The sequence below is a fragment of the Nomia melanderi genome, chromosome 2 (assembly GCF_051020985.1).
Source record: "Nomia melanderi isolate GNS246 chromosome 2, iyNomMela1, whole genome shotgun sequence".
NCBI classification, from domain to species: domain Eukaryota; kingdom Metazoa; phylum Arthropoda; class Insecta; order Hymenoptera; family Halictidae; genus Nomia; species Nomia melanderi.
In genome coordinates, this window is record NC_135000.1 from 19776341 (window position 1) to 19787650 (window position 11310).

Below are 11310 nucleotides of genomic sequence, written 5' to 3' on the forward strand. Positions count from 1 at the left end.
ATGATTTTTGTTTATAGCCAAAGATGAAAATTTGAGGCGAATGGCTCGTGAAGTAGACCACCTTCGAGAAGACTGTGTTACGTTGACACAACTTCAGGAATTGGCGTCAACGTTGCATAGCGCGAAGCAACAATTAGAGGACATTATCAAGGACATGCTAGGACAGGCGCAACGTCAATTAGCCGAGAGGAATGCGGCACATTCGCAATTGGCCTGTTTGGAATTAACGCTTAATACACAGTGAGTAACATTCCATTACAATAAAAATACTAATACAAACAATGATCATGTAAAAGTATCCATACAATCCACTTATTTCACTTTTTGTAAACAACATACACCTTCGTGATAAGTTGTATACATAGGTACACACGTGTCTATTGAAATACACATAAAAAAGCTAACAAAAACGAATCAATTATCCAATTTCCCAACGAACTTCAAGAATACTCGTCACCAGTCGTGCGTCACCGTTCAAAATGTACCAGGACTTCCTTCTAAAGCCTGTCACGGTATACCGTTCACCGGAACTTTAATCACTGACAATCCACTCTCTCAATCGTTCGCAAAGCACATTGGCAGGAGCGCCCTGCAATACCCCATTTTTGCATTGTCCCGATCACGTTTCTGTACCACGTGCCTAACGCCACGAACGATGCCCAAGCGTTCCAGGTTTTCATTGCATATCGCAACGTGACATAGCGTCCTGTGACAGCACTGTCGTTCTTTCGTTTTAGAGCCGGAATCGAGAATATTTCCGTTATGTTCACGAAGCCAGACAAGAGGGCCAGCTGGGAGGAAAGCTTTAACGAGGCCAAGCAGAAGCTAGGTGAGTAGCTAGCTGCCTCTCTTGTATTCAACCATAGGTCTGACTTTTCGGTGTCTCCACTTACAGCGTTGTCCGCTGATAAGAGACCTTGCCCAGAGTTTGTGGGTCCTCTGCCAATCCGAAAGACTCGTGCAGGCTTACAGTTTACCTGCGCTGCGCCCACTTTGACCAACGGACAAGTATCCAGGGACGTTTGGGTGTGCAATAGCGACGGCTACGTCGGCCAGGTCTGCGTACTGAGCTTAATGCCGGAACCGCCGCAAGTCACGTCCTGCAACGGTGTTTGCAACGCCAGGATTCTGTGCGTCGCGGGAATCCCGGCGTGCACGCAAAGGTTCGCGTCCTGTCTATAATGAAACGCTTTAAGTGGATTGAGGCTTTGGCAGCCTGGATAGTGATTGTTACTAGTGTGTACTGCTGATGGGTTTTCATAATTCATTTGGACGAAAAATAGGAAATATTCCTTGCCGCTGGAAGGTTTAAGCGGAATCGGGAAGTGATCTGATCTTTTATGTCCTGGATCATGGCATACTTATGTTTAACGGCTACTTTCATTTTATGAGATTGATCTGTATCTTTGTGTGGATGTTTGTTGGATTGAAACTTGAGCATTATTATCAGTGAAGATAGCTAATCTCTGTGAGACTTCTTTTTATTTGAGTTTGAACCTAATATTGGGGAATATTTTTTAGTGGATGTAGTAATGGAAGGTCGTCGAACAAAATGGCAAATATGTTATTGAAAGAAATTTCTTTTTGTTGAAGATGAAGCACATTTAAGTATCATATGAAAATTCGTGCGAAATTACGAATTTTTACGAAACTGCAAGTTTAAATCACGTATGTGCTACAGATAAAGATTCGTACAAATATTAGTAGTAGAAATTTGAATCAAGTTAAATTGAATGACATTTAATAATATCCAATTTATAGTAAAATTTTAGTGCAAGTACTTTGAAGTAGCTTCGGGGTATAGAGAATTCACGGAGACGGTGTTTCTTTTTATTTAAAGAGTACAGGCAAAAGCCTAAGGTACTCTATGAATCGTTATCCAAACCGAATGACCGTTAGTAACTGATCTCACGCATGAAACTGGCAGAGCAAAAGTGTGTTTTTTTCGTAATAGTCCACCTTTAAAAGTCATCAAAGTGTAACGCTTTGCTGTAATGCCGTATAGGCGGGTTGAAAGAGTCTCTACTTTACTTGTATTGTATTTTAGATCGAATTCGTGCGTGACTAACAACACTTCGTACGCGAACAGTAAGAGCGGCATAAGCATATCGGTCCAGGATGTCGATGCCAGTGGCGGGAACATACAGTTAGATAGGTAATATTTTTGACATTAAATCGAATTCCGTCATTGATTGGACAGTACATTGAAATAACGAGTCAATCTGTTAAAATAGTAGCGATCCGATGACTTACGTTGCTTAATTCAATTTTGAAATCAGTTTAAACTTTGAAATAATTATAGTCACTCATAGATTCCTAGCTCCATAGGATGATTCGCCTAACTTAACACCCTTGTGTTGCTAATAAATAATCATGAAAACTGTGACTGACAAACACTGGAATCAAACAGAAATTTGTTTATTTTATTGAAGGTTCAGTGAGAATAAAATAAAAGAATTTCGTTAAACTGTAGCAAATTTCTTAATGTACATCATTGCAGATAATCCTATTTCTCATAAATGCATAATATCTAGTGTCTACTAATAAAATGTTTATTATAGAAAAAAGCTATAACAGCTCGTATTTTATTTTCAATTATTGTTTCATCCAATGTGCAGCAATGGTTAGACTCTAAGAGGTCTGAAAAAAGAATAAATATTTGTAATATGATATTTCTTGTGGTGGTTACTCTATAAACATATAAAAATAAAATGTCACTTATATATTTAGTTCGCAACGATAAAATATTTCGATTACGAGTTAGTATTCGTTTAAACTAATCGAGTTAGGTGAATCACCCTGTACAATAGTGCAGTTAGATTCGCATATGAAATTCATGGTTAAATATAATTCATTGGTAATCTAAGGAAATCATTTTACAGCAGCTCGAGCTCCGAGGACTCGGACTCGGACGACATTCCATGTGCAGATACGGGTAGCCTGACCTTGGGCGGCGACGTACCAAGTATTGATAGTTCTACGACAGAGGAGGACACCAATCAACCCACTATGTGGCTAGGGACGGAAGACGGATGCATACACGTCTACAACTGCAACGATAATATCAGAATAAAGAAGAACAAAGTGAAGCTACAGCATAACAGCAGCGTGCATAGCATCATGTAAGATTTCTGTGAATATTTCACAAATCTTTTGTTCAAGATTAAAGAATCGTTAACTTAGTTTAATTTTTTAATTCTTTATAGTTGAAAATATTAGATTAGTTATTTAGTTGATTAGGTTTCTATGTTTATGTAAACTTTTTTACTATCATTCTTAATTTAATTGAACAAAGAATTGCAAGAATTAACATAATAACATTTATAGGATCTCAATTATTAAAATTACAAATGACTTTCGTTTTTTATTTTATTTTTCAGATATTTGGATAACAAAGTGTTCGTGTCACTTGCTAACGGGGACATTACTGTCTACGCTCGAGATCATTGTAAGTTTAACAAGAGTTGTTATAAAATCTTTATTTTTTAAATGAAGTAGAATTGAAATACCCCATGTGCATGTGTTTTTGATTTCGAGATGAGAGAACTGTTTTATGTTTCATTGTTCGAGAATTGAAGTTAATAGATAAAACTAAAAAGTTAAGAAGATCGTAAATTTGTAGTGGGTGGTTGGAACACACCAGAACCAACGACCGTGCCGGTAGGGACACCAGCGTCTCCGATCACGAGGATGCTTCCGGTAGCAGGGAAACTTTGGTGTGGCTGCCACAATACCGTGAAAATCGTGAACATCCACACATTCGACATCGAACACACGTTCGCTGTCAGCAACGACACGTCCATGTCAGTTTCCTGCATGGCGAGCTCCGGTGGTCTGGGAGTCTGGATCTCTTTGCACAACAGTGCCGTGCTGCGACTATTCCATTCTACCAGTTACGAGTGCTTGACAGACATCAATATAGCTCCAGCTGTCACCAAAATGCTTACCAGTAAGTCTTTACCTGGATGTGGATGAAAGCTAAATTGTTTGAAAATTATTTTATATTGTAATGAAATTCATAATGATTAATAAATATCCTAACTAAATATTTAGTGAAGGAAGATAATCTTGAGCAACAATTAACAAATTTTGACTAATCAAATAATTTCTTGATGATATGAAAAACATTATACTCGGTTACATAGCTACATGGTACAAGAAAGTTTAAATAATAATTCTTTGCACACATTTTTCTGCAATAGATTAATAAGAGACTTCTTTTTATAGTTGATAAGTATGTTTAATATACTCTGGGAAAAGCTATTTTATTTTTTATCAAAATCTTGTTAATTTTCTTAAAACACTTTTCCGCGGCTCATAATTCTCATTAAGATTCGGAGCTACGGAAGTTAATTTATTGCTAAATGTATCAGTGATTTAAGAATAAGGAAGAACAACTAATTAGATATAAATTGCACAGTTCCACTAACTCATCAATTTAAAATTAGAAATTAATTTATGTTGTTCCTCGTTTCCCTGACTCTACTATTCTTGTATTGAACTCAGACGCAATACTTTGAATTATTATCCCCTAACTATGGTATTTATTTTAACGGAAGCTTTAAACTTGCTGCAGGTTGCGATGACATAATACGACAGCACAAGGCTGCCTGTCTGAGAGTTACCGCACTTTTGGCTTGCAACGAGTTGCTTTGGATCGGCACAAGCGCCGGTGTACTCTTGACCGTGCCAATTCCCCATATAAAGCCATCCACTCAGAGGATGTCCCAGCCGCCGATCGTAACTGGTGAGTATTGACGTCAGATCTGATCAGTTATAAGCGAGCATCGTTATTGCTGCCGGTATAATTAGACGCTGGCTGGACTTAGGCAATTCTCGCGAAGTGTCTGCCTCGACACCACGAAGATACAAGTTCGATCAATCATTCAGGAAATTTTTGGACCCGTTCGCGCATCTCTGACGCGATAACGTGCAAGCACGTGATATTTATAAGGCACTCACTAGCTAATCTAATAAATCAGGCGAGAGTTGACCTTGACATCGGAGCCCAACCCTCTTAAAACCTAGTGCTATGTAATCTTGACTTGATTTAAACCTGGATTTATTATTTATTACTTATTTATTATTTATTATTTTGAATTCAAATTTGATGAAGCTATTACTAATCGGTGCAAATCAATTTTTATGTGACTTCACATTTTGACGGAGTAATTTATAAAGAATTATCCAAACATTACTTTTACTATTACGAATGTCACCGAGATGAAAGTAATATGAATAAGTTTAGGTAGTGATTTAATTTTCCATCACGACGATTTATAGATTGTGTATGTAAAAAGTTTAGTTTATAAAATATAATGAAAAAGGAATCATAAAGATTTGTCATTAAGAAAACAAATTTCATCAAACAATTAAATATTTCATCGAAGAATAATGATGTATTACTAATCAATGATATTTCATTTTATTCTCAGGTATTCCCCACGGACACACTGGCCACGTGCGTTTCCTAACATGCGTGGAAACATCGAGTCCATCCAAACCGGATCCACGTCCGAAAGTGAACCGATACTCCCTGAAATCCAACAAGAACCAACAAAATAACATCAATCGCGGGAAACTTCTCGTGATATCTGGCGGCGATGGCTACGAGGATTTCAGAGGACCTCAAGCTTCCGCTGAGCTGCAGGCTGGTCGCGAAGACTCGACCAATCATCTGCTGCTTTGGAAGGTGTGATGTGATCTAGTACGACCCTCGGTGAGTTCTCTGAAAATAATATTGTCTTACTTAAATATACTGCGTGCAGTAACGTGTATTTCAAATGTGTATATGTTACATCCTTAAATACAGATACCATTGTTTATAATGCCTGTACAATTTCGGGTGATTAATTTATTGATCAAATATAACATACTTCTTAAACATCACTCAATATACACTTTATTCCAGTTCACTTTACTTTAACCATTCTATACATTTATATTTGATATAATTATATTTAATATTAGAATATAATAAACATAGGTTAAGAATACAATTACAGAGAAAAATAGTTAACAATTTTGTTATAAACTCTTCTTGATTAAAAATTTTATTTAAACCTTTCTTATAACACCTGGTACATTTACTTATTCACAATGAAACATTTAAGATTTTGTAATTTTGTGACTAATGTTATATCTACTTTCATCACGCGAAACTTTTAATCCAAATAATGGTTTTTCCGATATTTCCCATGGTTATCGAAAACATCCTCCACTGAAAACTCTGTAGAAACTGAAAGCTGCATCCTGTAATTAATTTCCCCGAAAAATTTCCCGATCTGCAGGCAAGGGTCGCAGTTCACGCACGTCGGCATGACACGCCGTGGGAATCGTTGTTACATGTGCATAGAGCACGTGGTCGGGTCCGGCATCGTCCGATCGTGGCTGTTCAGGACGTATTCGCCCGACGATTTTTCAGGGAACGCGGGAAGGTTCTCTGGCTCGTTGTAGCCGAGTGGATCAAGAGCAGAATGAAGGAGGTTCGTTATTTGCAAGGTGCCAAGAGGTACGGGTTCCACAGCGTGATAGAACCCGAGTAGGTATTTTTCACGAGTTACCTTTGATGCTGACGAGCGATCAGACTTCTGGATCGAGTGGTTCGTTTGACAGTTGTTGAATCGTTTTAGACCAAGGTGTGACAGAGACGTGTAAACGATTTACTGGAACCAGATCAGAGTACAAACAAAGCCCCATTGAAACCGAAGCCTTCAGACTCTGAAATTCACTATTTAGATTCTACATAGACTCGTTCGGGAAAAAGAAGCAAATATTGATCGATTCGTGTTGTTTCGATAAATCGGGTTTCAGGAAATCGTTTAACAGAAGATTTGTATTTTTGCACTGGATCGAGAGAAGGTTTCGCGACGTTGAATCGTGTTTGTCACGCGATTCCGTTTACTATCGATGTATTTCACTGTTCGTCGAAGAGGAATATTGAGAGGACTATCGTTCCCCGGGGACGCGCGTACGTGCCCCGAGGAACAGTAACTAGGAAGCCGTAATGAAGTACGATACCTGGAAGAGCGTTGATTCGAGCTTATTATACAACCGACACTGGCCTAACATAAACGTAGACGCTAAAAGGAAACTAGAAAGAGACTAATCCAATGAATTGTGCCAAAACGAATTTATCATTCTCCATCGATCGACGCTGCGCAAGAACTGACGTACTTCATTATCCGTTTCATTAACCGACGTAAAACTGAATGTGTTCGTGTGAAACCGTAATGGGGATTTATTCAGATCGCAGACGCTGGATGCGAGTAATCTTTTTCGAATTGAAATGTCTCTCCAGCGACGTTGTTACGCGATCGCTCAAATCGAGAAGATAGAAAAGTATCTGTTCCTCCGAATTACATGAAAAGGGGAACGGTCGAAGTATTTGAATTTGTTGAATGAAAGAATCGGTGATACTATGTATTCGGTGAGATTGTTTGTCCGCTTTTATTCGCGAGGAAATTGTTGTCGGGGAGTCGAATGTGAAAGAGTAATTTCGGTGTCGCGGGAATATTTTTATCCGAGAGGAAATGGAAATTTTTTGAGGCTTCGCCGCGATGATTGTCTCGGAAATGCATCGTTCAATTGTCGGTGAGCTAAATCGGGGGTTGCGAAATTCGAGAGGCCACTTCGTATAGTTTCCCCTGGTCCAGGGTACTTTTGTTTAAGTCTTTTAAGCTCTTTATACCTTCCGCGCGTTTTATTCGCTTAAATGATTTAAGCGACTCGTCTACTTTTTCTACGATACTCCGACGATCCATGAAAATATCAACCATGTTATCAACATATAGCATATTTGACAATAATTAATTGATATCGATTAGTCGAGTGATTCTACGCGAGACCAAGTATTTACCGACGCACCGACGATGTCAACTGATGCACGAAGAAGCCCTTTTGTTCGCGTTCCTCGTTTCCGTTCATCGTGTTTCCCATACCACACGGATTTAGAATGTCGTTTAGATTCCTCGGACCGCGGATATCCTTCGGCTTGGACTACTTCATCATAGAGATTGTTGTTGTAATGGTTCACTTGTCTTTTCTACAGCACGACCTATCGCTGAATAAGGATCTCAAATTTCTTGTAAATAGTTATAATATTGGGATCATTGATTTTTGTACAATATACTTTTAGTTGGATTTAGAAATGAGGAAAGAAATTTTTTAAGGTAAGGGGATCATTGACAAGAAATACGATATTGATTCTGTATGCAAGAAACAGAACATTAATATCTATAGATTAAAAAGAACAGATGAAATGTTGCCGGCACATGATCAAGAGAATGGGAACAAGTACTTGTTAGCGATCTATAAATTGATCTTTAAATTGGGTTTGCTGCACAAGTGGCAAATTGTACGATGCACCATATAAATCTCAATTGTAAGAGATTACATTTTGGACATCATTTATTTTAGAATTATTATCAGCTATAAATGTTCTTTAATCATTAGAGCATAAACTAATGAAATATTATTATAAAATTATATTTAAAAACAGCCTAAACTTATTTAATTTATAGTATCATTTTGAATGAAACTGTACTTTGAAGTACTTTCAGGATATAGAGACTTAAGAAAACTTACTATTAAATATGTAAAGAATTATAATTATGTTTCTCTCATTAATTTTGTTTAATTAGTTGTCCCTCTCATTCCATCTCTTGACCAGCTTGATAATATGAAAGTTCGCCCTTGTTATCTTACCAGAAAGTTAAACATTCGCGTAATGTGAAAGTTACAAACAAATTGCATAAATTACAATGAAACCACCAGCGTTAAACATTTTTTTTCTAGGTATCATAAAGAATTGTTTACATTTATTGACCCCAATATTATGACTTCTCCTTAAGTAAAACGCAATGTACATTCTTACCTTACAATATTTGTATGTCCACCACCGCATGTTATCTCAAACTGAAAAACATTAACCTTCAGCGTGAAATCTTCCGAAACAGAGCACAAGCCCGTCACCTAATTGTAAAATACACATGGAAGCAGCGATGAAAATGGTATTGAAACATATTGCACTAATTTTAAGAGTGGCATCGTTTTACTAGAAGAGCCGGTATCGTTTCGTTTCGCACGTTCCAAGACTGACCATAATCTCTGAAAACGATACGAAACACAATATCACGTAGTGTCGTAAAGATATAATAATCTAACAATTTTGCTATAATATTCTGATACACTTAGGAATTCGATTTTCGTAATCAAACTGGCTCAAATTGAAAAACGATCAATGCTTAAATCGCTCCTCGAATAGTTTTCAGACCTTTTCGATGTGTTTCTCCCTACATCTGTGTATGTGACAAGCTTTCCATAAGCCTACTGCTCGACGAACATGCACGTTCCGATAATTCATGCCGCTTTTTCTGTAATCGAACAAGTAACAAGCGGCAAGTATTATTGAACATGTTGATTGCTGAATAATTTCCCAATATCTTACTCCTCACGCTGAAACTGTTCAAAAAATGAAATACAGCAGAACCTCGATTAAACGTATCGCTGTTTTTCTCGATTTCGATCGTCCAATGTTTTATTTATCCGCTCACTTGAAAATTTGAATTCTTACATTATACATCGAAATATGTGCGATTACAAAGTATAGAAAATCCAAGGTAATCCGACCATAGGGAGAAATCGAACGAGAATCGTTTGGAAATAAATAAAAATATAGGAGGATTCTGTATCTCATTTAAATAAAACGAATGAATCAGTTTATTACATATCTCACATAGATAATTATTGAAAAACCATCATTAAGTTATAATATTAATTTTGATAGTTTAATATGAATATGTGGTTGAACTTATTTTGAAGAATTCCTCCTCGAATCTCCATTTATCTGAACTCTTAATCACCCATTTAAATAAGATAATTGAAGTTTTACTGTATACGTAACAATAAAATAACGTGCAAAGTTTTTTAATTAAATTAATCATCACAATTTACGCGTTCATCTCGCTAAATGTCATCGCGTCACGTCACATCGTTAATGACATTGAAAACTTCGCGAACAATTATCATTTAGCTGAACGAACCGCTGTAATTCACCTCGTTAAGGGTCACTGACGACCCACGCGACGTTCAACGCATAAAATCGGAGCGTGAGATTCACCAGCAACGTTCTCCAACCGTGTACAGATTTTGTATTTTAGTTTGTCGGTGTGATTTCCATTATCCTGCGAGACGTACAAGTTTCTACGCGCAGACGAGTGTCACGATCGCCCGAAATAGATCCAACAGAACCGTCGGAAATGAGAATCCGATGGCGAGAGACTCTGCTTTCGACAATTCGTCTTTCACGAAATGAACGTCAGATTACTCGGCGACACGGTGTAATCGTGTCGTTGACGCGTTTGCTCGCGTGATTGAGTGCGTGCGTGCATGTGTATGTGTGTGTATGCGCGCGTGTGCTCGTACGATTACAGATCGAGCTGTGTCGTTAACACGTTCGTTGCCGTTGGCTCCTATCGGCGTCGCTCCGCAGTATCTAATATATTTCAATGAATACCACGGATTGCTTGAAAATTAATTAAGTTACCACTAGACTACGAATCTGTATGTAAATTAAAATTGTTTTAATTATACATTTGTAATTTGAGATTTCATTCGAAGTATTTGAGTATTTAATTATAAACAAAATTACGATAAACACATAAGAATCTCCAGTCTAGTTATTACAAGTAAACAATATAATACTTTACGATGCTATAAGGTGAAAGTGTATTATTTCTGCTATCATAAATAAAAAAATGTGTATTTATATATAAGCGTAAGAGCAACTTCTATCGGAGCCGATTGGTATCCATATTCTATTCGACGCCGGCAGCGAACGGGTTGAACGGCACGATCGACAATAGTCAGAAAGGGAGCCCGAAAGTCCTGCGAAATTTTTCATTTCGGTTGTCTCTGTGTTTGTCTAGCAAATAGGATGTTGAGATACTTTGTCAACGAGAAACCGCGACCGCTTCGTCGACGAACGTGGTCGGTTGGACAGTGGAGAGCGGATAACAAGAAACTAATATTATTTATTGTAGCTACGTAAGGTATGCGAAAGTACACAACCAGCTGTATCGCGATTGATACTGTACGAATGCATCTGTGGTATTTTTAGTGTGCAATAAAACGACAGAAAAATTGATGGTGTCATGTATACAGCAACGATCGCGTCCGTAAGTTATTATTAATGTTATAAGTGTCTAGAGGCGAGGTACGCAACACACCGCAGAAATATATTTGTATTATATGTACTCGTTCCTTCCTATTGGTGTCGTCATTTCATTATCCCGCGGTCTAACAGTTTCG

The 11310-nt window shown here is 37.6% G+C and overlaps 1 protein-coding gene across 12 annotated transcripts in view; it reads left to right on the forward strand.

Moving 5' to 3' along the window:
* LOC116429146 (rho guanine nucleotide exchange factor 17) overlaps positions 1-11255 on the forward strand; it is an 82644-nt gene extending 71389 nt beyond the window's left edge. For 5 of the 12 annotated variants that reach the window (XM_076365131.1, XM_076365130.1, XM_076365129.1 and 2 more), the window contains exons 16-25: positions 18-240; positions 738-829; positions 896-1163; positions 2048-2155; positions 2883-3122; positions 3381-3448; positions 3608-3949; positions 4577-4747; positions 5436-5719; positions 6291-11255. In XM_076365131.1, the coding sequence (XP_076221246.1) occupies positions 18-240; positions 738-829; positions 896-1163; positions 2048-2155; positions 2883-3122; positions 3381-3448; positions 3608-3949; positions 4577-4747; positions 5436-5698 (1775 nt within the window). In that variant the 3' untranslated portion in view covers positions 5699-5719; positions 6291-11255. The remainder of the gene's footprint in view (positions 1-17; positions 241-737; positions 830-895; positions 1164-2047; positions 2156-2882; positions 3123-3380; positions 3449-3607; positions 3950-4576; positions 4748-5435; positions 5720-6290) is intronic. The other 7 variants (XM_031981718.2, XM_031981719.2, XR_012998099.1 and 4 more) reach the window with 6 other exon arrangements.
* Positions 11256-11310: the final 55 nt, after the last annotated feature.